The 26,645-nt window shown below is 48.0% G+C and overlaps 13 protein-coding genes across 13 annotated transcripts; 3 read left to right on the forward strand and 10 right to left on the reverse strand.

Annotated features, from left to right (window-relative positions):
• Positions 1-35: 35 nt before the first annotated feature.
• N7537_007335 (ABC transporter ATP-binding protein/permease) lies at positions 36-2,975 on the reverse strand (the record flags this gene model as incomplete). Its single annotated transcript, XM_056898392.1, has 5 exons — positions 36-387; positions 511-676; positions 740-1,574; positions 1,705-2,329; positions 2,518-2,975. 5 exons carry the CDS (start codon positions 2,973-2,975, stop codon positions 36-38), a joined length of 2,436 nt encoding a protein of 811 aa, XP_056750468.1.
• N7537_007336 (ABC transporter) lies at positions 2,976-3,742 on the reverse strand (the record flags this gene model as incomplete). The annotated part of the gene is given in 4 exon segments (XM_056898393.1): positions 2,976-3,034; positions 3,054-3,341; positions 3,357-3,440; positions 3,493-3,742. 4 exon segments carry the CDS (start codon positions 3,740-3,742, stop codon positions 2,976-2,978), a joined length of 681 nt encoding a protein of 226 aa, XP_056750469.1.
• Positions 3,743-4,907: 1,165 nt separating this feature from the next.
• Positions 4,908-6,138, reverse strand: N7537_007337 (Zn(II)2Cys6 transcription factor domain-containing protein; the record flags this gene model as incomplete). Its single annotated transcript, XM_056898394.1, has 2 exons — positions 4,908-5,993; positions 6,070-6,138. The coding sequence occupies 2 exons, from the start codon at positions 6,136-6,138 to the stop codon at positions 4,908-4,910; spliced, it is 1,155 nt and encodes a 384-aa protein (XP_056750470.1).
• An 816-nt stretch (positions 6,139-6,954) lies between these two features.
• Positions 6,955-7,942, forward strand: N7537_007338 (RTA1 domain-containing protein; the record flags this gene model as incomplete). The annotated part of the gene is made up of 3 exons (XM_056898395.1): positions 6,955-7,664; positions 7,720-7,794; positions 7,852-7,942. 3 exons carry the CDS (start codon positions 6,955-6,957, stop codon positions 7,940-7,942), a joined length of 876 nt encoding a protein of 291 aa, XP_056750471.1.
• A 424-nt stretch (positions 7,943-8,366) lies between these two features.
• N7537_007339 (putative ubiquitin conjugating enzyme) lies at positions 8,367-9,073 on the reverse strand (the record flags this gene model as incomplete). The annotated part of the gene is made up of 3 exons (XM_056898396.1): positions 8,367-8,620; positions 8,686-8,778; positions 8,917-9,073. 3 exons carry the CDS (start codon positions 9,071-9,073, stop codon positions 8,367-8,369), a joined length of 504 nt encoding a protein of 167 aa, XP_056750472.1.
• A 432-nt stretch (positions 9,074-9,505) lies between these two features.
• Positions 9,506-10,657, reverse strand: N7537_007340 (uncharacterized protein; the record flags this gene model as incomplete). Its single annotated transcript, XM_056898397.1, has 2 exons — positions 9,506-10,456; positions 10,508-10,657. 2 exons carry the CDS (start codon positions 10,655-10,657, stop codon positions 9,506-9,508), a joined length of 1,101 nt encoding a protein of 366 aa, XP_056750473.1.
• Positions 10,658-11,531: 874 nt separating this feature from the next.
• On the reverse strand, positions 11,532-12,748 carry N7537_007341 (carnitine:acyl carnitine antiporter; the record flags this gene model as incomplete). Its single annotated transcript, XM_056898398.1, has 4 exons — positions 11,532-12,194; positions 12,291-12,307; positions 12,390-12,438; positions 12,497-12,748. The coding sequence occupies 4 exons, from the start codon at positions 12,746-12,748 to the stop codon at positions 11,532-11,534; spliced, it is 981 nt and encodes a 326-aa protein (XP_056750474.1).
• Positions 12,749-13,779: 1,031 nt separating this feature from the next.
• On the reverse strand, positions 13,780-14,789 carry N7537_007342 (CFEM domain-containing protein; the record flags this gene model as incomplete). The annotated part of the gene is made up of 4 exons (XM_056898399.1): positions 14,697-14,789; positions 14,459-14,636; positions 14,083-14,396; positions 13,780-14,031 (listed from the first exon to the last, which is right to left on the reverse strand). The coding sequence occupies exons 1-4, from the start codon at positions 14,781-14,783 to the stop codon at positions 13,780-13,782; spliced, it is 831 nt and encodes a 276-aa protein (XP_056750475.1). The 5' UTR covers positions 14,784-14,789.
• A 1,991-nt stretch (positions 14,790-16,780) lies between these two features.
• N7537_007343 (uncharacterized protein) lies at positions 16,781-18,372 on the forward strand (the record flags this gene model as incomplete). Its single annotated transcript, XM_056898400.1, has 2 exons — positions 16,781-16,909; positions 16,966-18,372. 2 exons carry the CDS (start codon positions 16,781-16,783, stop codon positions 18,370-18,372), a joined length of 1,536 nt encoding a protein of 511 aa, XP_056750476.1.
• A 688-nt stretch (positions 18,373-19,060) lies between these two features.
• On the reverse strand, positions 19,061-20,108 carry N7537_007344 (uncharacterized protein; the record flags this gene model as incomplete). The annotated part of the gene is made up of 2 exons (XM_056898401.1): positions 19,061-19,924; positions 19,983-20,108. The coding sequence occupies 2 exons, from the start codon at positions 20,106-20,108 to the stop codon at positions 19,061-19,063; spliced, it is 990 nt and encodes a 329-aa protein (XP_056750477.1).
• Positions 20,109-21,338: 1,230 nt separating this feature from the next.
• N7537_007345 (uncharacterized protein) lies at positions 21,339-23,123 on the reverse strand (the record flags this gene model as incomplete). Its single annotated transcript, XM_056898402.1, has 3 exons — positions 21,339-22,415; positions 22,476-22,970; positions 23,022-23,123. The coding sequence occupies 3 exons, from the start codon at positions 23,121-23,123 to the stop codon at positions 21,339-21,341; spliced, it is 1,674 nt and encodes a 557-aa protein (XP_056750478.1).
• A 527-nt stretch (positions 23,124-23,650) lies between these two features.
• N7537_007346 (uncharacterized protein) lies at positions 23,651-24,992 on the reverse strand (the record flags this gene model as incomplete). The annotated part of the gene is made up of 3 exons (XM_056898403.1): positions 23,651-23,963; positions 24,024-24,618; positions 24,671-24,992. 3 exons carry the CDS (start codon positions 24,990-24,992, stop codon positions 23,651-23,653), a joined length of 1,230 nt encoding a protein of 409 aa, XP_056750479.1.
• Positions 24,993-25,286: 294 nt separating this feature from the next.
• N7537_007347 (uncharacterized protein) lies at positions 25,287-26,225 on the forward strand (the record flags this gene model as incomplete). Its single annotated transcript, XM_056898404.1, has 1 exon — positions 25,287-26,225. The coding sequence occupies one exon, from the start codon at positions 25,287-25,289 to the stop codon at positions 26,223-26,225; it is 939 nt and encodes a 312-aa protein (XP_056750480.1).
• Positions 26,226-26,645: the final 420 nt, after the last annotated feature.

A 26,645-nucleotide genomic window follows, 5' to 3' on the forward strand; every position in this document is an offset into this window, starting at 1 on the left:
GGAACTTGGGGAAAGTTGAACCAATGGGTTCGCACCTATTTCTCAAGGTTCTGTAGGCTCAACATTGCAAAAAAACGCCCATGCCTTCGTATGAGCTCGGCATGTGTTCCAGATTCAACGACCACACCATCCTCTAGGTAGCAGATGAGGTCCGCATTCCGCACAGAACTCAAGCGATGGGCGATGGCAACTGTAGTGCGCTGCTTTGCAGCTTGGTCGAGTGTAGTCTGGACTACGCTTTGGGATTCCGAATCCAGCGCCGAAGTGACTTCATCTAGTAACAGGACGCTTGGCCATCTCATAAGGGCACGCGCAATTGCTATTCGCTGTTTTTGACCACCGGAAAAGTTGTTTCTCTTTCCTCCGCACATCGTATCAAATCCGAGACTGTATGATCAAGTCAGTTTAGTGCTAGTGATATGAATTAGGTGAATGACTTGGGGGAATGAATGGATGAAATCAAGGATATGTGCGTCCTTGCAGCTGGTTTCCAATTCTTCTTGAGAATACTTTGATGCATCGAGTTTGAGGAGGAGATTATCTCGGATGGTGCCGTGGAATAGTGTAGGGTCTCGATTGACAAGTGCGACTTGATCGCGGTATGCCCTCATATTCATTGAGGAGAGATCCCGGCCGTCCATTGTAATAAGGCCGGCGAGTGGATGGTAGAAACGTTCTAAAAGTGCAACAATGGTACTTTTCCCGCATCCACTGGGTCCAACTAAAGCGATTTATTTACCCCTGTGTACAGTGAGATCGAGGCCATTCAGTATTTGCCTATCAAGGCGTATAGGATACGAAAAGTGGACATTCCGAAATCCAATATTACCTTGCAAAAGAGGTTGAGATTCGCCAAAATCGAATTGGGGTTGTGGTTGTCGATCCAACAGCCCATCAAGTCGAATGGCCGAAAGTTTTGCCTTGGCTAAATCTGGCGAGCTGCTAAATATCAAGCCAGCAGCATCACCGCAAACGTTAACAGCAGCGAAACTCAAGATGAACTGGAATAATCCATACTCCCCACTGATAACGAGAGTGCCACCATACCACAAGCCAAGGGCAGAACACAGTAAGGGTGCCGAAGATGTCAGGCTTGAGCGAATCTTCGAATCTTGTTCGGCTAGCTTGTTGTGAAATATTGCTGAAACATTGGACTCCCGATTTAGAGATATGACAGTGCGGATGGCCGAGACTGCTTCACTGGCTAGTGATGCTGTTTCTTGATACACTTGACGAAGATGGGCCTCAAGCTGAGCCATGACGCTGAATCGAAGGAATCCGCAGATCAGAAGAACGGGGACTGTAGCGGCACCGACAAGTCCAAGTTTCCATCCGACAGCTATGCTGGTTGCGATGGCACCGATGAGAGTTGTGAGTGCCATGATGCAATTTCCAATGGCGTAGCAACCCATTCCCGCCATACTGGCTGGCTCAGTGCCGAGAAATGATACCAGTGCGCCGACACTGTGCTCCTCCGTGTCAAAAAAAGACATGTCTTTGTCGAGCAGGGCCCGACAGGCCACCGAGACGACGGATAAGCCCTCCTGTACATTTTCCCAAAGCAGAGGCTTGAGCTGAGTAAACGAAGAACTGTACAAAAGCCAAAACGATGTGCATTCCAGCCCAAAGATTTGTCTTGGACCGAAGCTGTGAAAATTCAGCTTGAGGTTTTGCGAGTGCAGCAAGACATTTGGCCAGAAATACCGCCTGAGCGGGTGCCCCAGCTCCTTTTTGGATTGAAGCTAGAAACCCCATTGATACCAATGCCATAGAGTCCTTGTGGAAACCATTCAGAAACCTCAGAAGGGTCCGCATCGAATACTGGTGGCGTGGCCGATCCAGGCTCCCGGGAGCATATGCGTCCCTATGCGCTATATCAAACAAAGGGCTTCCGGTGGTCGGCGGAGCCTCTTTCTCTGTCTCTTCGGAGACAAATGTAGCATTTTGGATGGAAACTTCCAAATAACTGTCGTTGTCGAGAGATTCCTTTCCACTCAAGTTGACAGCCTGTGATTTGGCTAGTCGACTATACACTCCATTCTTTTCTTGGAGAAATTTATGAGTACGTTGTTCAACTAGTTGACCACCAGACAAGACGATAATTTTGCCCGCAGATTTGACGGTTGACAAACGATGAGCCACAACAACGGTCGTTCTCCCTTGAGATGTTTTCTCGATTGCAGCTTGAACAACAGATTCACTCGTCGAGTCCAAGGCTGAGGTGGCATCGTCAAGAAGAAGAGTTCGAGGATCGGAGATGAGGGCGCGAGAGATGGCAATGCGCTGTTTCTGGCCGCCGGAAAGTAACACGCCAGCCTCACCAACAAGGCTATCGTAGCCGTCAGGTAACTGAGTGATAAAGTCATGGGCATTTGGACGCGAGTGGTATTGTATACAATATTCTCAAGTTCTTCCTTGGATGCATTTCCATGGGTTGTGCCAACCAGGCCATACCGGATGTTCTCGAAGATAGTCGTAGCAAACAATGTAGGGGATTGTTGGACCAGCGAAATTTACTGCCTTAGCCAATTTGGACTCAGTTCTGAGAGTTTGTGACCATTCAAGAGAATATCGCCGGCAACGGGATCATAGAAACGCTCGAGAAGTTCGATTATGGTGCTCTTTCCGAATCCAGATGGTCCAACGATGGCTGTCGTTTTTCCGGGTTCAATATCCAAACTCAAGTTGTCTAAAACAACGATATATGGTCTTGAAGGATATATATGTCTGACATTTTGTAACTCAATATGACTAAGCACACTGTCGAGCTTCCCTTCAGAAGGACGAATCGCGATCCCCGGAGGTCTTCTGTCAATGGTGCTATACAGTCTTGATCCAGCGGCCGTAGCAATAGTGAAGTCTTGAAGTGGAGGAACAATACCACCGAGACAAGTGATGCCGGTCACTGTCGCGAGGATAATGGTCAAGGTATCGATGTACGAGGATGTGTCTGCTACCAGGAAGCGCGAACCCATTTAGAATCTTAACTTGATAGCCAAGTAAATAACGGCAAAGACAGCACCAAGAAGGGCACCTGGCGTTATTTGCAAAACGTTCTGCTTTAGCTAGACAGCTATCGTATCGGGCCACACGCTCGGATTGCGCATTGAGCCCCATGACCATTCTAATGGATGAAAACACCTCTTGGACAATGCTACCAGATGCTTCGGTCTCCCCCAACCATTGCTGGCGATGTTTCGTGAGCAATATACCGCCGGCGGCAAATACAAGGGTGATGCATACGATACTAGAGGCCAAGGTGAGCGTCCACCTCCAGTCTCGCATAAAACCTATGACAGAAGCGGCGATAACCGATGCAGAGCACTGTACGGCAACACTGACTTTCTCTGAGATACCATCTCGAATTAAATCTGCGTCTGGCGGTGATATGAGTTGATATTTCTCCAGCTCCGATATTGTCAAAGAAGGCAATGTTTTGACTCAAAAGCGCAGCCAAATACCGTTCCCTGATCCGGCTCGATAATATGTTACCAGTACGGATGAATCCGATATTGGCAATGTAGCATGACACCATCTCGCCCAGAAAAAGATACACGAAGTAAATTGTGAAGCGCGTCAATTCGCTATTGGACCTGTCTTGGGATGAACCCCCAGACCAGCCGTCTTGTATACTGCCAATCAACAAGCCTGTTAACAGTGCCGGCATTGTTGTGATTGCCCCGGCTATGATCGCAGCAAGGAATGATACACCGATAATGAAAAAACCCTTTTTTGGTCGCATATCGGAAGAGTTGAAAGTAATTAAACTTGATTATGGGAGTTGTAATGTGCTGGGCGAGTATGTCCTGCTCCGTGCGCCTGTCATATCGAATGATAGGTCAGAGTCAAAGGGTGAAGGTGAACATAACGCGAGGTCAACTGCGAGAGACGATTGATCAGTGATCCTTCGCCCCACGATCTGCCAAGATAGCAGGGTTCACTAGGCTCTCTCTTTTTATTGCAAGGGTTACAATCACATAACGCTTAGGGTCTCAATGGGGGCCAATTATAGCGTTGCCTATATAAAAGCCCCTGTATAGAGCTACGTATTCTTCAAAACAAGAACAAAATTCCAAGGCGTACCTAATATAAGTTGAATTTCTACGCAGAATCCGCTCGAGAACGGGCAAAATTAACTATCAAATAACTTTGAACCCCTATGAAAAGCCGTTTACCTCCCCGGGGCCCACATAGAGTTGTGGATTGGCACCGTCTTGGCAGTTGGCTGATGTTGGTTTTACCAGTTATGTTCGACTCATAGTGGTCCAAATAGGCCCCTGATCAATGAAAAGGGGTATTTTAAAAAGCATGGATATAGCAAAGAGGGCCAACGCCAATGAAAACCTGTTATACCGTTTTCTATGTCGTCATATGCGTGTACCCTTGTTCGAACTATCACGAAATGATAACTAGTCTGTGAAACACGTCACTCGGATATGTTCGTCTTGGATTAAAGCTGTAATTAATGAGATGGCCTTCGTAAATAATATTAAAGACAAATTGTTGCGTAGTATTCATTCCATCTAGAGAGATAACTTTTATTCCTCCAAACAGCTGATACACTCCAGCTACAGGGCTGAATATGTGTAATGTGCAACGCGATTGAATTGCTGATGAGTCTATGGACTATACGAGTTAATATTCCGTGATTCAACATTCCAAAATCTATTGCTATTGATACATTGGTCAAGCTTCTTCAAAATTACTTTCTTTCTCCTTTTTTTCTTCTTGTTTAACATTTGTATCATAGGAATGGTGGATTCGGGCCGTACACTGCATTGTACAAGAGTTAGGGCAATACATGGTAGGTTGTTGGAGGCATAATCTGGTCCCTCAGGGAATCCTGCGCGGATAACGGCTATTTACGGTCCAGATTGGTTGTTGATGACCCGGTTTTAAACGTTTCATCAGAGTGCCATCTTTTTCTGGGGCCAAGCCAAAGCGTTAGCCCATTCCATGTCTCCGGGGTGCAGCGCATCCAATAACTCGGAGATCAATGCCCGGCCCGAGTCTCGAGCCCACCACTGCTGGCCATCAAGCTCCCCGAGTAATACACCCCAGTGCATGAGGATCAACAATGCTAAAGGCTGTCGGCGTCGCACATTATCCACGAATTCCTTGTCAATCATAGCGAGCCAAGCCAGGACGTTGGCAGGGTCAACAGAATTGGCCACTCGGATTGAGAAGTGCCGCAAGTAGACAATAGCATCTTTGTTGACCTGGTGCTGAATGGGATCAATACTGGCGAGGGTCTCATCATTCAAAGTATCGAGTCGCTCAAGGGCAGCCCGCGTGTCGCTATCTAGACTGACTGATCCAGGATCCCAATGGTTTTTTCGACGGGTAAAGAGTTCTAATTTGATCCAGGATTCACCAATCCGATGGATCTTTTTCACGCCTTGCAAGAGTTCAAATACGACGACAATATTCTCCGTTATGCTTGAATTTTCTCCGCGGGCAGCAGTGACTCTTGGAAGAGCAATGCCTATAACGGTGGTGATAATGGACTGCGCCAGCGCAGCCTCGCAGTTCAGTGGATTGATACTGTCAACCGCTGCTCGATATGGCGCAAATGTGAGATTGTGATATTGCAAGGCGATGTCAATGTACACCAGCGATGCCGGTGGCTCAATTGTTGCGGCAATATGAAGAGCGCCCAGCGCCAAAATACCATTCATTAGAAAATCATACTGAAGGGCCAGACGGGGAATAGCGATTTGCCAGACATAATGCTCCGAGTCGGAAGAGCAAAGACTCATAAAGGTTTCGGTGGAAAACTTATGCATAAGCTCTAGATCTCGTACCCCTGAAGTGGTTGAAGAAAAGGAAGCTGCCAGGCTAGGGATCCTCGGCCGCAGGGGAGTTGGGTCTACAATAGCCAACGGGGCCGGGGCCTCGCTTGCTCGTGAATCAGGCCGAGGCGGCGCCCTTAAATATGTGCATGGGAGTTCCCGCGAGATACAATTGGAGCACGGTGGCCCCTTTTCGTCACACTGCTGCCGTTAGTCGCGTCATTTTATGGAGCCCGAAGCGCAAACTATTGGACCGTCCTGAACTTCCGTCACTAACCTTGACGCGACGTCTCTTGCACTGGTCGCATCCTTGGCGAGATTTTGTATGCGCTCGGCGAGGAGGCATCTCGGAAACCTCGGTACCTGAGGGTCCATGTAACCGGTTGGGCTCGGGCTCTTTCAAGGTGTGGGCGAGTCCAAGCGCGGGAGAGAGGATAATGTGAAGGTGTCACGTGGACTACAACTATAAAAAGACTATTCACGACCTGTCTTGGTTTCCCTCTTTGATACGGAATACTCTTTATCAGTTTATCTTTTTACAATTTCTGCCTTCCTTCTATTTGTCGGATTATTTTCATTTGATATTCCGTTACTTCGCCCCCACGTCAGCCAATATACACTTAGGTATCAACCTTAGCATAATCACATATGTCAATAGAGCCTTAGAGAGAATTTGAAACTCTGAACTTGGTCCTGATCGAGATTATCTAGGTTTTTTATAGATTCTAGAAACGAAAGAAGAAGAAAAAAAGATCTCCAAAAAGATCTCGGACGAAAAACAGCAATTCTCCGATGGGATCCAAGCGTATAAAACAAGTGGATCCGATGTAAGCGACGTGGAGATGACGAGAACGAGAACGAGAACGAGTGACCAAAAACAGCCAATAGCAATGCAGTTGGGGGCGGTTTCATCATATTTGATCCAATTTAGGACTCCACTTTCTGGTAGTTGCTGCTGTCCCTTAGCGTTGACCTGCCCGGAATTGATAATTTTGTGATTTTATATCAAATTCTCAGTTCAAGATTGAGAGGTGTGAGACTCTAGACCTCTTATCATCTCACTCCTAAAACTCACACCTCTCACTCGGCTCCCTCTCCCTTCATTCTCCTTCTTCCTCTCCTCCATCTCTCTTTCCTTTGATTACACACCTTTCACCCAAACATGGCGAGCTACGCAACCTGTTCTGAAGTAGGCCCACTGTGCCCTGTTGAACTCACGACATACGGTTATTACCCCAGTTTTGGCGGAAACATCTTCTTCGCAGTCTTCTTTGCCCTACTCGGAATATGCCAAACTGGTCTCGGCGTCTACCATCGAACATGGACATTCTTGACAGCTCTCCTCATTGGTACATTTATGGAAATGGCCGGATACATTGGCCGGGTTCTCATGCATGATAATCCATGGTCTGGACCTGCATTCAAGCTTCAGATCGTGTGTTTGGTGCTGTCGCCAACCTTCGTTGCGGCGGGTGTCTACCTAACATTGAAGCATATCATTCTGAGCTTGGGACCCGAACACTCGATCTTAAAGCCACGTCTTTTCACCTGGATCTTCATCGGATGCGATATTGGATCCCTCGTTTTGCAGGCTGCAGGAGGTGGTGTCGCTGCGGCTGCTGGCAATGACGACTTTGCAATGCTCAAAGCAGGCGACAACATTATCATCGCCGGTATCGCCTTCCAAGTTGGAACCATGGCTGTATGTGGATTCTTTGCTGTCATCTTCTTCTGGAGGGTCTTCAAGCATGGTGATGGCTTCTCGGGTGAGAAGAACCTCGATGTTTCACCAATTGTTCCAAAGTGGATGCCGTTCATCGTGGGCGCCGAGGTCTTTGCCTACCTCACAGTCTTGATTCGGTGTATTTATCGGTAAGAGCCAAAGTTCCGAGTCCACTCAAGGCCCTTTATTGACCATGGTATCTAGTATCCCGGAGATGGCTGGTGGCTGGGGTAACCCGCTGATGCAGAAGGAGAATGAGTTCCTTGTCTTGGATGGAATGTAAGTGGTCTCTTTGTTCGTTTCAAAGCTCTGGGAAATCATCTGACATGTCATTAGGATGATTGCTTTGGCCTGTCTGGCCATGACCATCTTCCATCCCGGAATCTTCCTCCCATCACTGCGCTTCGCGCCCAAAAACTCTACATAATCGCCTTCTTTTTTGCGTCTTATCTTTCTAACATTTTGCCTATGGCAGAATAGATTCTGCTTAATCAGGGCGTAATGAATAGATATCTAAGAATCAACATCACACTACATTTGTGCTGAATTTACGTTAAATATTCTGAAGATTCGTCGGAAATAGATTTAATCCCAACCCAGTGGAAGAAAGATACCAGGATGAAACTCCAGCCCTCATGAAAATCGCAAAGAAATGCACCGCAAAGGAACCTGAGATGGAGAGAGCATGGCAAAGCATTGCTCGCTTTATGCAACAAAGAAGAGAACCACCGCTCGCGGCGGTACATTGAACAGGAAAAGAAAGAAGAAGGAAAAAAAGAACACCGGCAACCCCATGTCAAATCAGACCATAACCCACCATCTTAAATTGCCGTGAATAATTAAATTGTGTCCTAGTCGTCCAAAGTGAGGCGGACACACCGACGGACGCGCTTCTTAAACTCCGCAGGGTCCTCACGCCATAGCCGAGCAGCCTCCACATTCGCTGGGCTTTCATCGTTCGGGCTGGAAAGCATAGAAATGACGGACAGAAGGATTGTCTCGGGGGTTTGCACGGGAGACCAACGTTCTGCAGCCGACTCATAGCCGTACTTGTCTTCCTCGGGTGGATGCAGAATGGAAATGCAGACATCGCCATTCTCGTAAACTATCAAAGTGCAGTGATTTATGAGCAAATTGTCTGTGATTAATAATTCAACAGGAAGCACATACTATTCGGGTGGAAGATGGGAGATTCAAACTTCATCTTTGGTGGCCGATGAGGGTATTCTGTTGGGAAAGAGAGACGAGCCCGGAAGAAACCGCCTATGCAAGCAAATTGTCAGTAATTGTTCATCACACTTGTGGCAGGATGGCCATATATCTCCAGGCGGGGTTGTGTTTGCCACAGCACCAGCCCAAGAATGCGAGCTCAAATCCAGGTATAACCAAATCATGACATACCCCCATACAGTTTCACATCGTCTGATATCATGAGCATAACCTCCCATTCGAAAACGTTGTTATCAACCAAGCCGCAACTAATTCCGGGAATGTCCTTATCGGATTGCATCTGCTGCAGTTGGCGGGACAGCATGCGCCCGGCGGGAGAAGTCGCCATGCTGATAATCGGGGAAGAAAAATCAGAAAGGCGGAGGTGTAAGATTATGTCGATATCCGAAGCCGATTTCAATGTCAAGAGGAGGACAAAGAGGAGAAGGTGAGGAGAGGGTGAGGGGCGCAAAAAGAAATGAAGGCGGTAAGGCTGAAGCGGGGTTTAAATGGCTTAGATAGGGAGGCGGTATACACTGTGGGCAAGTAATTAGCTACTATACTTAGGTACCCGTACTGATTTAAGGACCTGAGGAATGTCATGATGTTTAGATCTCGTAGATCATTAGGACATTGTAAGACTATCGTATGGGGCAAACATTTCAATCTCTCCCAGTAATATAGATATAGCAAACGCATCAATTACACGGACACACATATCCTAGCATTCTTCACAATTTACCACCTGAGATTCATCGGATCTCAGTGGGCTTTTTTTTTTTTACTCCCAGCTTATTTGCATCCCAGGAGCATCAGAGTCAACGGGCTTGGCAGTTTTGAAAATCCAAAAGACCTGACCACCAAGTACCAGAGTGGCGAAGATACCAAGCGCCACCTCCATGGCAAATGTCTTACCAATAACCTTGGCAAAGCGGACACGGGCAGCCCAGTCAAAGGTAGTCCATGCATCCATGAGACCGATCTTGCCGCTACCACCGGTAATTGCAGGACTGACTTTGCCCCCGAAAGAACGATCAAACGGCACAATGGTCTCATCCTCCTCGGGAAGCATGGAGGCAGCCACACGGACAAAGATAACACGAGCAGGCATAGAGATCAAGAATGCCAGGATAGCAGGAATCACGCTGACGCCCATAAAACGGTAGATGGCCACAAGAGGCGGGACCTCGTGGTCACCGGCAACATCGAGCCAACCAGCAAAATTGGCAACGGCCATGGGGACGAAGAAAGCAGCAGCGGTGAGAACATCCTGGAGAGCAGCAGCCGGGGCAATCTTGATCCAAGTCTTATAACTGGGGATACGTTGGTAGAAGCGCTTTGGGGAGGGCTCGGAGATGACAATGTGCACCCAGGCCATCTGCCAAGTAGCCAGGAGAACGCTCAGGACAGACTGAACGATAAACTGGCCCAGATATGAAGTGGTAGGAACGGGGATGAAGGATGAAAGGAAGCCACGGGCCGCGGTGTAGGCCACGAACATGCCCATTCCACGGAAGCGAGACCAGAAGCCAGCACGGGAGCGTAGGTGCTTCACGGTAGTACGCAGCTTGCTGGTGATAGGCTTGGGAGGAGTAGTGCCAACCATCTCAGGATCTTCCTCGTCGGTTGGCTTGGCAGTATCGGGAGTGGGAGTAATGCGCACGTAGATATCGGGGTTGGTATCTTCGACTGCGGCCAGAGTGGATATCACCATTCCGTAGGTATACTCAACCTGTCGGGTGTTAGTTCCACAAGATTATATCTGGTAAATTGTATCACTTACAGCCCAGAAAGCAAGACCAATCAAGATAGCAGTGATAGCAAACAAAGCCACCAAGCCTCCATTAGGCTCCTTGTGCTCAGGCTTACCCGACTGCATGTGAGAAACAGCAAGCTCGGTGCCCCGACGCATCAGGACATTAGTGACGGACATAATGAAGCAGGCCGACACCGATGGTGAATATATATATATATATATATATTCGATGGAAAATGAGATGGAAATCTTGGAAGAAAGTTGAGATAGAGGGGAAGATGGGGGCTTTTATCTGATACAAAGCAGGCAGCAGACCACTAGCGCCGGAGTCAGCGGATACTCTTACAGTACTTAGAGTTTGCTGGTGCTCCACCTACAATTTTAGGTACCTGTCGTGTACCCCTTGATCAGCCTTCAGTTGTACGGAGTTGGAACTTGAACACTTTCCTTTCCTCTCTACTGGGACGGTCATATATGTTGTATTTATTATTTACTTTTTCAACGTTCACAAAATCACAATCAGATGATCTAAATATAGAACCCCCTTTGATCATCGGCCTCCAATTCCTCCGACCAAGCATCGCCCCCCCACGATCTGGCCCCCGGCATGTGAGCGATAAGCCCAGGCTATGGAGAGCTCTCATAGGCGAGGCTAGTTTGGCCAATCCTTCTACTCTCCCCTTAAGCCTATTCGGATATAGCGCAGGTATGGAGTCGAAAAAAGCCAAAAGAAACCCGTGTTGAGCCTCACTTATCTCAGGAAAAGTGTGTATGCTGCCTAGTTATACCCCATTAATAAAATTCCTACAAATATATGTTGGCTGATAAAATTTGCTTCATTCTAGATCTAATGTGACATGCCAACTCCCAGCAATCACGCACAAAGAAATGGTCTTCTATAGAATATCGGACATCAACCAAAGATCTAAAATGACACAAGATGTGATCAAAGTCAAATCATGGTCGCAGATAACCATCCGTGGATGGGACACAAAACGCTGCAAAAAGAGATCAATCATGGTATGTACACACACAAGCATTGTCATCAAATTTAATCAAATAACTTCTTCATGCCCTTGTGTGCCAGCTCGACGCCGAGGAAAGTGGCGGCATTGGCAGGCACCGCACGAGCAAGAGCTGGTCCAAATCCAGGGAAGAAGGCCTTGAAGCCGCCGCTAGCGTAAACTGAGCGGATAACGCCACCCATGGTAGGCCTGCCTGATGCACTCTGCAAGCGAGACTTGACGGTGTCAATGGGGAAGACAGGAATCCACATGGCGATGCCGGCAGCACCACCAGCACACACAACGGCGGATAGGGATAGCTCGCCCGTTACATTGCCTTCGGCATCCTTGGGAGTCAAGGAGCGCTTGATGTACTCGTAGGCCGCGAAGTAAGCGGCCGAGCCGGGACCATCACGCGCCAACGTCATAGCGCTACCACGGAACACGCTGCGAACACCACCTTCCTTGTACAGCTGGCGTACGACATCCATACCACCAGAGTACTTGGGCTTCTCACCCGGGGCCAGAGTCTTCTGGCCCTGGATCTGGAGGAGGACCTTGACACGCTCGAAGGGTGCCGTGATCAGGGTCATAGGGATGGCGGAGAAGAAACCCGCAGAAGAGATTTGAGCAATGGAGTACTGCGGGGTGTCGTTCTTGATTGGGACAGTAGAGAACTTATTCACGAGAGTCTTTCCCACGTCGTAACCCTAGTATTGTTAGCATCGCTTCCAACCGGGCGCTCGCAGCTGGCTCTTAGCTCCAAAGGTTCTTTTCAAAAAAAAAAAAAAAAAAAAAAAACGTACCCAAAAGCTGACGGCAACTGTGAGACAGGACTGGTTAGCTCATAACTCGACCAATTGCTCTCATGTGAGGGTCATTATAGCTGATGCTAGAGAACTTACACATGGGAGTAACTCCAACAAGCGGTGCGGAGACACCGGCATACAATCCCTACGAAACCATTGTTAGTTCGGTCGCAAAATATTCAATATGCTTGTGATAATCATACTCGAGCCAATCCTTCACGGGCAACTGTCCTCCTGACCACATCCATGGCACCTGAGTAAATGCCCTTCTCGGCCGTCTGCAGGCGCACCTTCACCAGATCAAACGGGTGTCCAACAACCACGGCGCATAGACCACCAGCGGCACCAGCTGCGAGAGAGCGCAGCTGTACAATTGTCTGATTGACAGCCTTGGTCTCGACAATCTTGATCTCTTCTTTCAGCTGCTGCGTGGTGGGGGAGGTAGAGGAGGACATTGTGAGCGAATCGGAGCGGGGAAGAGACAGGGATGGAGATGGAGGATGAGAAGAGGAAGAGGAAGAAGGAGCAGAAGATAGGAGGGTAGCCCAGAGTAAGATGTAAAGGTAATTAATAGTCCAATAAGAAAAATATGACCGAATATCTCGCAATGATGGAGACACCGACAGACCGAAACCGACTGGTCTTCCCCGGACGAAGATGTGCCTCGGCTCGGTAGCGGAAAAAAGGACTTCCCGTAATAGATCACACGTAGAAAGGAAGTCTATAGTGCTGTAGTACCAGATATTAGTAAAGACTTTTGGGATGGTTTAATTAGTTAGTGAATTTCCTATGTTATATAAGGATTGAATTATGTGTGCTCTTATAACATCGGTGACCTCCTAGTGCGTCAGTCCGGGTGAACGGGAGAGCTCAACCACTCCATGTTTCCCCCGCGGAATAAAGGATAGCCGTGTTACCACTAGGTTCTGTTACTACAACTCTCTATAGCCCTGCCTAAAATGTATAGACGCAGGGCAGATATAAAGTGCCTACATATGAGTGTCTACATTACTACTTTGTTGCATATGAGTAAGTACTTGGCAATACGGGTACCTACACCGGTCGCAGTCACATGGAAATCCACATGCTTTTTCTCTGCGGGCAGGGCTAACCATAATAAATATTAGTATTATCCATACATCCATATAGTCAAAGCTATAACTATAGCTATAGCTATAAAAAGTACTCCGTACTCAACTCAAGATCATTCAGCGATCAAAACAGAGTTGGATTTACCATTCAACTCTTCGGTGGCTGGTATCAACACCCTGAGACTATAAGATAGATGCCATGATATAAATTTCATTCATTAAGCTCGGTTGACATTAATTAACAGCTCCTCAGAGCAAAGAGAAGACAAAACATGATTGTACCCATCATGAACCCGTTCCATAGTGTACCTATACAAGCCAGACAGCGACACCAGAATCATAACCCATAATTAACATGGAGTACATGAGAGAGTGGACTCTACGCCTTCGCATGTTTACAGAGCGAGGATAGCGAGCATGCCGAGGACACCCATAGCACCACTGCCAACAGTGGCCATGGGGGCAGCGGCACCATCACTGGTGGTGGAAGAAGCAGCGCCGGCAGAGCTAGAAGCAGAGCTGTCGGAGCCGGAGCCAGAGTTGGAGCCGGAGCCAGACTCGGAGTCAGAGCCGCTGCCGGAGCTAGTGGAGGTGGAAGATGCGCCAGTGCTGGTCCTGGTCACCATGGAGCCGGAGGCGTCAGTGCTCTAGAGATATGGTCAGCGTGAGTTTCAGGAAGAAGATGGATCGTGTCTTACGGTGACGGTGGAAACGGAGCCAGTGGCGGTAGCAGTGCCGCTAACACCGGAGCCAGAGGCGCCAGTGCCAGTAGCGCTGGCGTCAGAGCCGGTGGCAGTCTTGGAGCCAGAGGCATCAGTGCCAGTAGCGCTGGCGTCAGAGCCGGTGGCAGTCTTGGAGCCAGCTGCGCCGGTGCCAGTCACGCTGGCGTCAGAGCCAGTGGCAGTGGAGTCACCGGAGCCAGAGCCCGAGGTAGAGCTGGAGTCGGAGCCGGAGGTGGAGCTAGAGCCAGATCCGGAAGAGCTGGAGCTGGCGTCAGAGCCAGCAACACCGCCTGCAATAAAATGTTAGTATACCACATCAAATATTAGAAAATGATTAATATCAGTTACATACCAGGGCACTTGGCGATGGCCATAGCGAGAACCTTCTCGGCATCGTCGCTGGGGCAGGCCTCCTTGGTGCAGTCACGGATACCGAACTTGTAGTTATCGCTCTTGCACAGGCAGGCGAGGTCACCAGCCTTGCAACCCAAGTCGGCGGCCTGCTTGCTCATGTTGGAGAGACACATAGACTATAAACACGATCAGATTAGCATTGAGCATATAACTCAATATGTAAAAATCGAACTCACAGCACACTCAGAGGCAGAAGGGTCCTCAGCGGCGACCATGCCAAAGGCGGCCATCAAGGCCAGAGCAACGGGGGAGAAAGACTTCATGGTTGGAAATTAGGGAAACGGAATTGAGGATTCTGGAGGTGAATGTTGTAAGAAAGAGGAATTTGATAACAGAGTGGAAACCGAAAGAAATTTGGAGCTGGGGATTCGTTTTATAAAGAGAGCCCTGAGAAACCAAAACAAACTCTGCATCAAAACTCACCAGCCACCTGCCCCAGACTACAAATCGAAGTCTCCATAGTGGACTAAAGAGGAAGAAAGTGGACGAAGCGAACAGCAAAGCCCAATCACCAATGCAGGTGTGGGTGGCCTCGCAGGGCCCACAGGGCCGGTTGGGATTGTTATGTTACCCAACGTGGCGATGAGAGAGAAAGAGAATCAATGGCCTGACCCATATGAAGTCATCACAATATCCAAATCCTGGATCTGCTCTCTGAAATGGGGATTGATCGGCCCGGAGTTAGCTCGCACCCCTTCTCCATGTCGATCTCATAGGTTCACCAATCACCAGGGGGCCCCATATGTGAATTGGATTTCAGATTTTTTGGCTTTTTCCATGTTTTTCCATGTCTTTTTTTTATTATTGGATCCCATTTTGCCGACGGAGTTGTCCGTTGGCTGCATTATTGGACCCCGGGAGTTAACCAAGATTGGGTATGGTTGACCATGGTTGATTATGGTTGACCAATGGTTCATCAGGTAAGGTTTTCGCTTTTCCCACGGTTTCACCAATCTGAACTCCATGTACTCCGTACCTTGGAGTTGTACCTTTTGGAGGTCCAAACAGGTGGAGATCGGCAGATCCAAATCGGGGATCAAGCCGGGATTAATCTGAAGGGTCGAATAAGTCATATCCCGATCGCACTATTGAAAGTTGAAAACTCGGTTCGATTTGAGACACCGCTAGTTGTGGCTGAACACAGCCACACTTTATCATTACTATGACTATTATTACGGAATTCGATTAGGTATTCCCCGTGGACCTTTCTATAACTAGTTAGGTTAGTTATAGTTGACTATTAGTTGACTATTATGCACTTCGAACTCCAATTCGTTAATTCAATGTTCAAAGCTTGTTTCAAGCTTTGTCAAGGGATACATACCCCTTTCCACCTGGAAAGGGATTGGTAGATTTGAGATACATAACAATTACGGGGTATTAGAATTGAAATTATCTTTGGATCTTCTCTCTTTTTTTCCTTCTTTCTTTCCTTTTTTCCCCCTCTCCAAACGATTAAAATCTTTCGCAGATCGAAATCAAACATCCACAGTGGATGCGAGATACTGCCTACTCCACATACGGATAATGCACATGATATTACGAAAAATCAAATTGATTGTGGCTATGGAGTGCTCCCTACTTCCATACGATAATATTAAATGCTGTAGGTGCACCCTACATATGATTTGACTGCAAAATTCTGATACGGGGCTTGACAGCGTCACATGAAATTGTGACCATGATGGCAAGTACCAGTCCTACTTTATAGTATCGTTCATTAATTGCACGCCTGGGTTGACATTCGATCCATACAGTCTAGACTTACGCGCCAAGCAAGTTCAGCATATGTCTACTCCGTACAACATACTCCGTACATATGTAGTAAATGCAGCTGTACGGAGACTCTGTCCACGGATACTCACCAGCACGTTCCCGTCTGAGCCTGCAACAATTGAAGCTCCTATTCGTGTAGGCGTCAACGCCACTTGACGATCTACTTGGGAACCTGCATAAGCTTACCCTTTATCCCTTGGCAACATTTAGTCGCTATTCCTGGCTTCCTATGCCCTCGTGGCTGAGGTTCTGCTAGTATACCATATGTTAACAATGGTGATCTATTGTACTCTATAAGAGACAACCGCTAAATTCCAATATGCACTAATTATATTGACGTTACATCGAGTTCAACCAGTTGACGCTACTGCCTGGACCACGGTGCTTATCTGGACTTCCCCGCTTCAAACCCTCCAACTTCAGTATTCAAAACATCCAGGGGTAGATACTTCCAATTAACACACTGCAAACCCAGTTCTTTGTCATGGTTCTCAGAAGTTCAAACTCCCCATTGACCTCGGAGCTCGATGCCTTGGTACAACAGCAAATGGACAAATGGAAAGTCCCGGGCCTATCCATGGCAGTGGTTCATGGCTCCAGCACCTGGTCAAAAGTATGGAAACATCCATGAATAAGTTGATTATTACAGATCGCTAAACCACATTTCAGGCGTATGGATTCGCCGAGTTTCCCGATCGCAAGATGACTACCGATTCTCTTTTCTCGACTTGTAGCACCACCAAAGCATTCACCGCAGCGGCCATGTCTCTCGCCATCGACGATAGCAAGAATTCCGAATCCCCCCTTCGCTGGGACACACCAATTGCCTCCATACTAAGAGATGACTTTGTGCTAGAGAACGATTACAGCACAATGCATACTACCATAGAAGATGCTCTATCCCACCGCTCAGGGTTATCAACTCACGACGCTTGTTTGAATTTAGCGCATCCTCAGAGATCCCTACGCGAAGCAGTTCGAAATTTGCGACATCTCCCCATAGCCTATGCTCCCCGCACTACCTTCTCTTACAACAACAACATGTATATGGTGGTGTCTCATGCATTGGAACAAATCGAAGGCAGACCTCTCAGCGAGACTCTCAAGAAACGCATTTGGGATCCATTGGGGATGGACGATACCTATTTCTCTGTGACAGATGTCTCGCGGGACCCATCTCTTCGTCCTCGACTCGTGCAAGGCTACACCTGGGACTCAGACACAAACACCTACATCGCAGAACCATACATGAATGATGTCGCTGTGGCTGGCGCCGGTGCGATGGTGAGCAGCGTGCTCGAGTACACCAAGTGGCTGCGCGCAATGATCTACCAAAAGGGTCCCATCTCTCCACAGGGCCGGACAGAACTCTTAAAGCCACGCACGATAATCACGAATTGGGATGAGCTCGTCGGTCCACCTCCGACTCCATATCATCTCTATGCCCTGGGTTGGTTTGTGGATAGTTACCGCGGCGAGCCTTTCTACTGGCATAGCGGGAGTTGGCCTGGATTCGGCATCATGGTGGGCTTCCTACCAAGCAAGAGCTTCGGCTTTGCTATGATGGGTAACACGACCAATGCCCGAAATGCGCAGTTGGAGATCTACATGTACCTTCTCGATCAGATTTTCGGTGGGTCGGGGATCCCGTGCTCAGGGGGCCAGGAGACAGAAGTAGAGAATAGGAAGATCGGAGCCAGGTCTGGATGTATGGAAGAAGCCATCAAACGGCTTTACCCGTCTCTGCCTGATCCTATTATTTCCCATTCTCTACCGCTAGACCAGTATGCGGGAAAATACGAGAATCCTGCGTACGGTTCCATTACTCTATCCCTCGGAAATGGGTATTTGGTTGCAGATCTACTAGACCGTGCTATACCTTCCCTTATCACTCTCGCCCATGTCAGTGGGGAGTTCTTTGTGGCGCATTACTACCAGCCCAAGAAAATTGGATCTCTCTCTGGTTACTACGCCACGGAATTCATAGTGGGTTCCAGTGGAATTGCCACAGCAATGGGCATGGATGTGGAACCCGCTTTGAACGGGGAGAAGATGTGGTTTAATCGCAAGTACTGATTGGCTTATGATTCCTCATTACTGGTTACCTAGGTAGCATATAAAATTCAATGTTTGTATGTTGTAGACGTATTATGATTTTATATCCCAACAAGTCAAGAAAAGTGGAAAAAAGTGGGCCTGAAGTCCAATTCTTTTTGAATGTACAACTTAGCAAAACCCAACATTTCAACCTCAACACCACCCTTTGTGAAACAAGAAGTACATAACTCGAAGCTTGGTACCAAACGCCATTAGACTGGATGTAGCAATGCAAAACCTATTAATACGGCTGCCTAACCATCCGTAACGCTCAACTGTCGGCGGTGCCGAACCGGCTCGGGCTGGGCCCGGTGGAGTCCGAACAAAAATTTTCATCTGGCAGACCAGGAGCAAAAAGTTGTTGACCGACGCAGGGATCGAACCTGCAATCTCTTGATTCGTAGTCAAGCGCCTTGCCATTGGGCCAGCCGGCCTTGTTGATTGTGCAAGTCAGCAAAAATGTGTATCAGGAGAGCGTGACATAAGGTATATTTCAAATGATGCTCATTTCCAGGCATATATAATAGAGTGATAGATACAGATCAGTAACAAGAGATATGGATAACAGAAAGAAAAGAAAAACAAGTGGTATGAGGGGTATGTTAACGCAAGGAAACGCCGTAAAAGAAGCCGAAAATCAGGCGCCGCCTGTATCGTTCAGACCGAGTCATACATTCGACTCGGAAACGTCTGTCACGTAAACATGCGGCATCATGAAGACCTTTTCAGAAACTGCGCCTTCTTCCACTGAGATGATCCTTGATTTGTGGCCTGGCACCTTCTGCCATCCAAGGCGCCCCGCCAGGGACATCAGCAGGCTTCCAAAGAAGAGTCCAACCAAACAGGCCAACAGCCCGACGGCAGTACCCAACAAAGCGGGAAGAATGATGGGACGGATGATGTGCATAAAGGAGTGTTTTTGGTGGGGCCGACGGTGTTCAGCGTGGTGAAGGTGAGCCGGAGTAGCCCAGAACGAGAAGAAATGAGTTTTAGATCCAGATTCGGTTGCAGTTCCAGTACTGACAGCCTTGGTAGCACAGTTTTGGGTGGAAGATTCCGTAACTGGGGCCGAATCGTGGGTTGGCGTCGTGGTCTTAGGCTTGATCCTCGGCTTATCGAAAACGGAACCGAATTGTGTTCTCCAGTAGTTCATCACCCATGACTGGCTCCTCTGGTGGGTATTATCATTCTGATCGCTGCCGCTAGCTGGTTCGACACGAATGCGGGTCATGCCGTACTTTCCACTTTGGTAGGCGAGAAGGTCGACGGCGACTGCGTCCGGTGACACCAGGTTGCCTTGCAGATCGAATAACTCGATTCGGACGCGGATCATATCCGCCTTGTGTCCTATGTCGTTTGTGGGGAGCGGTTGAGTCTCAAGAGTGTAGGATAATTCCGCGGTGTTATCACTGGGATTAATTTGGTCTGGGTACTCGTAGAGGGGCGCATTGAGCTGCATTATCCCTGATGGAGGATATAGTTGGTGTTCATTGGCGTATAGGCTTCCATTCTGAATGGATAAATCGATAGACTGTGTTATATTAGTATACTTGCGATGGAATTTGATTGAAAAAAATAATACGACTCACGAGTCTTGATCTGACGCCATTTTCAAGGTTATCAGAAGGAGGAACGAAAGGAAGTCGGAGTCGATGAGAATTCGGGATGGAGGAAGCGAAAGCACTACCTATGAGGATTGCCCACAGTAGCTGCATAGTGGGGGATCTGGATCTGGGATATGAAGGAAAGAAATAGACAAAAGATGAAGTAGACAAAGAGAGTGAGGAGGGGACAGGGGAGAGAAGAAGAAAGAAAGAGTGAGAGATGATATAACCATTTGTATATAAGACATGAGACATACGACATAAGATTCATCGTTGCCTGGAAATATACTTTAAGACAAGAAAGAGGCAGAAAAAGCTTAGCGTTCGTTTGAACCTACTATTCTTAGTATCTTTGACTCCGCATTTTCAATTATTTCTGAATCAAAAAGGTTCCAAGGAATTTCACGGGAAATGTCTCAAACATAGTCTCTCTCTCTTTCATTCTCAACCGGACCTGCAGATATGTAACCTGGAGAGGTAGATTTAATATATAGAATAGTGCTGATATTAGGCCTTGGGATCCGACTCTACATAACTAGTTAGCTTATTTAACCGTTACCATCATTACCATCTTTACCAATCCCCTAATATATGACACTAGTGACATTAACATACTAACTGGATTAGTTCTAGTGTGGAAGAGACCCTGTTTCTGGTCCCTGGCCAAACTAACTTTTTTTTTCTTGTGGGTCGAATATATTCTAATTGGCTCCGGAGATGCCCTTTCAGGCTATATAGATCGATATTATATTGACCGTTGGAGTGCCAATTAATGTAGCCGGTGATCAAGTGATCAAAAAAATGGGAGACGCAATTTATCGTCCGATAATTTAAAATGCATGCATCATTCCAAGGTTGGACCCTGAAAAGGCTTGCATAGCACTAATTATTAGCGTGGGCCAAAAGTGATGAGGATGGGAGTCTTAAAAGAGCCCCGCGGAGTAAACTCTCTGGTAGCCTGGAGATTATTTGAAGGATCCTTGAGGTAAAGAGCTCTAGCTCTTACGTCTTGGTCCTATTTTATTGTGCGACGGCGCTTTCTCCCAATCAAAATGTCCGGTGCCGGCACGGATCAAATAATACGAGCTGCATAACGTTGGATACCAAATTATGTCGGCAATTTTGTTCAAATTTCATGTCTCAGAACAAATTGATCATTTAATTTCAAGGTTGCTTCGTTCATAGTCCAATCGGCCTCAATCCAGCACATGGGGTTCATACGGAATTGGTATAAGGATAATTTGCCAATCCCCAATTAATTGTCCCAATCATTTTCGACCCTACCTCCGTGGTTATTTATTAAAAATCCTATGTACATCATTTCTATGAGACAATACATGCTCAGCTCGGTTTATAATAGGGCGCAGTCTGCCAGAACCGACAGCGTGCGTTATTGGTCGGGTCCTGCGTCGGCTGGATGGTATGATTGCCAATGTTCATGAGCTGTGCATGCTGGCCATGTTTTCTGAAGACCGGTGTCAGATGGGATTTTGGTGCGCCATGCTGAACGAAGCTAGTAAAGTAGTCCTGCATAGCCAACGCCACCGTCACATTGGCGACCCCCGAGAGCGAAGAGCTACTCCCATTGTTGTAGAAGGTGTACGAGACATCCTGTCCATGTAGCGCGGGCGGAATGCTGAACTCATATGCATAGGTCTCATTGTAGAAAGCGCGGTTGATATAATCCGTATTACACTGGAAGATAAGATCGGAGATGGCGAGCGCCGTGCGCTCGATCGAGTCGGTATACCCATAGGAGCCGTTATAAACCGGTGGGTAGAGGACATCCAAGACAAAGTCGGACACGTTTTGTGGAGTATTCGGTGACAAGGTCTTCATTTGAATTGCCAGACCGGTGCTATTGACGCTGTCTGGCGAAGTGAACGCCAACCCTTCATTCGCGTTATGGCCGACCATGATGTTCAGGTTGTGATCGAAATCGCCTGAAAGTAAAAGTTGCCCTGGCATAGCAGGCACGAAGCTGCCGTCCACAACGGGACCGTAGGTGAACTGTCCCCACTGAGACTTGGTCGCGATCTGGTACGCATTGGCGGCCATCAATTTGTCAGATGGCAATTTCCGGGCTTGTTCAATCGTGCTGACATTGAGAATCCCTAAAAACTGCTGCAGCGTGTCTTCTTGTTGCTCCTCGCCAATGACTGGTACCCAGCCCGGGCTCTGCAAGATCGCTTGTTGGAAGGGTGCAGCACCCCGTGTGCCTCCATAGGCGGTGATCTGATGAAGGATTGATCCTGCTCCAGCAGACTCCCCCATAACTGTAACTCGAGTCGCATCTCCGCCGAAAAGATGGATGTTCTTATATACCCAGTCAAGAGCAAACCGTTGATCATGGAGTGCTGCGTTGGCCGTACCATTGGCTGTGATGCTATCACCGCCAAGCCAGCCAAATGCACCCAACTTTAGAGAAATTAGTATTCTTACGGGCACCGAGCGAGGAATAAATATCGTTAGACTTACTCGGTAATTCAAGGCAACATAGACAATCCCATCATCATTTCCCAGCCTACTTCGCTGGATCAACCCAGTTGGGTCTGAGTTGCCCTTATCTCCCCCCACATACCCTCCGCCATAAATCCACACCAGCACTGGCGCCAAGTTCTTTCGGGATACTGCGGCTTTACCTTTGGTGCGTTCGAATATCTTTTGGGGGACAACGACGTCAAGGAATAGACAGTCCTCAGTGGTGCGTGGGTCTTGCTTCGCCGGCTTGTACCCATAGGAAGAGATGTTGGTGGATAGGGAGAAGGACTGGTTATAGAAGTAGCTCAAAAGGAAGGCTTGTTGGACATTGGTCGACCACAGTGGGGCTGCCTGTGGGCATATCCTACCCACAGAGCCATTCTGGATGTGTTCTCTGTTTTGTTTTGGAAGTATAGGTGCCTGGAATCGCAGGTCGCCTACTGGAGGCGCCGCATAGCGGATATTGCTGAAATTATAGAGACCATGGGAGCTCTATTTCCAAACGTCAGTAAGGAAAACCAACCCAAATAAGGCTCCACTGACATTGAATGAAATTGCTTGGTGTAGCTCATATCCCAGGTCAACAACGGGTAATTTAGAGGCCAGACACGCTGAAGCCAGCGTTAGCAGTAACACGATGACCATCTTGACCCCAGAAAAGCAAAATAAAAACGCAGGGAAGGGAAGAGAGGAACAGTGAAGCGTTCTGGGCTTATATTAGTGCTAGTCAAGAACCCCGAAGTCAGGCCGGGGTTATGAATAATAGTAAGCTATTTATTTTATCCATAGGTCCAATTGGAGTATCTGATGAGCCCAATGCACAACGAGAGACATACTAGTAGACTTCTCTGCCAATGGTAATTCAAGTCAGCGGTCAGTTCCCTTTTGCGACCCAAATGCGCGATGATGTCAAGACGAGACATTGTTTTGGGGCTCGGTGATAACACACCAATAAAAGACAAGTTTCCTCCGGAATCCGGATTTCAATCCATCAACGCTACACTAAATCCGGGGTGAGCTCCGCTACAAAGTATAGGAAATTGTTGGCGAGTACGGCCTCTGCGGGGTAGTCTGACCGCAACGTCACGTCAGACGGTGATTCCGTTAGTTATATACGATTGTTGCCTAGAACGGGCTTGTTTACTTCGTTTTGTTACTGACAAATTAATTTCTCAATTATCGACCTCGCGGATCTTATACTCAAACATCTGGTTAGAAGGCACTTCATGCTCATTCTGGAGTTTCGCGGCACTCTCGGCGCCCGCCGCTGGCACACGGTACTCGAATCGTTTCCCCTGCGCTGGCATGGATCCATCGGGCAGTGCATATGGAAACGGCAGAAATTCGGGTAACAGACCCAGCTGCATAAGTACTGTTGCTTGGTCCCACGCAATGTGTTCATGGAACAAGCGATCTCCTCGGATGTTGACGACGGATGTAAATGGAACGCGAACGTGCTTGCCCGTAGGAGGGATTCCGGGGATCCTAAAGGGTGAAAGCCGTCAGTTAATCACTCGATTCAATCACAGGAACTAAGACACCCACATCCAGTCTATCTGCTTCACATGAGTGAAAACAAATATAAACTCGTCCACAATACGGTCGGTGCCAACTGTCCGACTAATAAGCTCCAAAGCTGTGTCATCGGGGTTGTTGAAGATGAAGTGATTGAGATAAAAGTGACTCAAACGAGCTCGTCCGATGCCTCCTGTTAGAGTTGGCACATGATTCACGTAAGGCTCTGGGACCATTGTCGCCATTGTCTTTTCCACCGAGCGCGCTTCAAATTCATAATAGGTGTGCTTGTCCCAGATCTTCTCCAGGTCAAAGAATGGCCCACCCATGTGCTTTTTAATAAATCCGACACTCCGCGTATGACTTACTCCTGCTGTCGATATCTTGAAATCCGAGTGGCCGGGGATCATGAAGCTGGGAGAGGATACGTCGGAGTATATGTGTGTAGTTTGCCCTTCCTTCATCCCGCCTTCCATTGGACGAGACAGCTGGAACAGGGTTGAGTGGAAGAATGGAATGTCCCAAGAGTCGAAGAATACTGCGGCGATCAGAGCCGTGCCTTGAACTAGTGCACTTTGCAGACTGTCCTCAAATTGGGGCGCATAATCTTTCTTTGATCCATAGACTGGTTGAGGTCAGTGGATACCAGTGAAATAGTCGTGTTGACACTTTCGTACCTATCAATCCAACCTTTCCCTTCGTGTCGCACTCTAGCCTTTCTGTTAAGCCACGCTCAGCTTCTTGAAGAAGCTCTCGTAGAGATGATGTGTCAATGGCAGACTTCTCATCCACAGTAATCTGTGCCACTGTAAAACTTTCCTCTGCCCATTTTTTGAGAGGTTCTGGATCAAGCGTCTTGTTTTGCTGCTGGCATGTCGCGTACTGAAGAGGTCGTATGAGAATCAGTCCTGGACCATGTCCGCAGCGGGAAATAGGAGGCTGAATGGTTAGGTGTGGACTCAAATCCACTTGAGCGGAAGACAAACTGGACTCGGTCATTTTCATTCAAACAGAAGTTGGAAGTTGGGAGGTTGAGCAAATTCGGGTTTCCAAGTGGCCGGGCGATCGTTATATATATACCCGGGAGAGCTCTATCACCCCCACTAGTGAGAAGAAAGACGAAATTTAACTGTGCAACAGATACACTCTCAAATAGATAGAAAAATCAGAAACCCATCATGTAATTATTACATTTATTTGCATTTATCTTATATGTATCCACGTGACCTGTCATCGGAGCTCGGCCCGTTCATTTCCACGCGCGAGCTGTTTTCCCAAGAGCACAACCCAACAATGAACGCACTTGTCCAGTCTGCCCTGACTGATGTCGAATCCAAACTCAATGCTCTTCTGACTAGCCTCACAACCTCTCCCACTGCTGCAGGAGCCCCCGCAGCGGCTGTCGCCCTGCTCGATGCGGACGATGTGCTAACCTCCGCAATTGAAACCCTTCGACAGCACCAAGAAAATCACGCAAAGATCCTTCGACTGCGGAACGAGGCCCAACAACTGGAGGACCGGGTCAAGGGCATCGTGGGGGATATTGAAGGCTTCGAGAAAGAGATCCGCACAGCTTGTGGAGACAACGGCGACAGCGACAGCGATTTCGATTCTGACTCCGATGACGACCTTGGGGGAAAGAAATCGTTGCTACGGGGAATCAAAGAGATTGACTACAGGTTACTCTTGGATTTCGCACGTCGCATCAGCAAATACAACCACGAAGCAGCAGCCGATGCCGCAACGGGCGTTGTGAAACGGCAGGAACAAGGAAATACCCTCGCTGACAAAGATGTCACGATGACGGGAACAAATGGAGAACAACCAACAGAGGGCGCAGAACCAGTGGCATCTGTCACCAAAAATGCAACGCAGTGGTTGGATGAGTCCGCGAATGTTACGCGCCAGGTCTATATGCTGCCCTACCCGATGGAGGAACGGATACGGATGGGATTGATGGGTCAAATCCAGCTTTCTGCTGGTGACGATCCCGAGAAGGAGGTGGAGCGGTTATTACGTGAAGCTGACGGTCTTGGGGCCGCAGGACCCCCAGCACCGGTGGAACCCGCGGAAAGCACAAAGCAGGCGGGCGAGGCTGCGAAGGCTGCAGTTCAAGCCGGATCATCAGCCGCTGGAATGCCGCGGGCGCATGCTCCCGCACCAGCACCGAAACCAAAGCCCAAGGCAATGCTGGACCTTGATCTCTACGACCCCGACGAAGATGACGATTAAGTGTTTTAAAGCGGGCGTTGCATTCGATTTTCATAATGATACCAGCTACAATAGCACAGAAAGCCATTCAATGCTTTTTTTTTTTTCAAGTGTGTCTAATATTGCATAAATCCGGGCCTTTAATCCAGCTATTACATCTTATGAGTCGAAGACCCGGCCTTCTATCCCCGGAACATCTTATTTTATAAGTAGGTAATAGCGCAGAAACATCACAACGCTACTGATGACATATTTGACATGCTTAGCAGAAACTGCTGAAGCTATAGCCCCGCGTGTTCTTACTAACGGCGATAGACACGAAAATCGAGCCAGCTATGGACAAGTGGCTGTCAACCACATATATGCTGGTGATAGCCGGAAAGGCTATAGCCTGTGTGCCTTCTACAGTGTATACAATGAAGACGATGATCCATGCATGGA

This window comes from Penicillium hordei (assembly GCF_028827395.1).
Source record: "Penicillium hordei strain IBT 12815 chromosome Unknown utg000004l_segment0_segment0, whole genome shotgun sequence".
Lineage (NCBI taxonomy): Eukaryota > Fungi > Ascomycota > Eurotiomycetes > Eurotiales > Aspergillaceae > Penicillium > Penicillium hordei.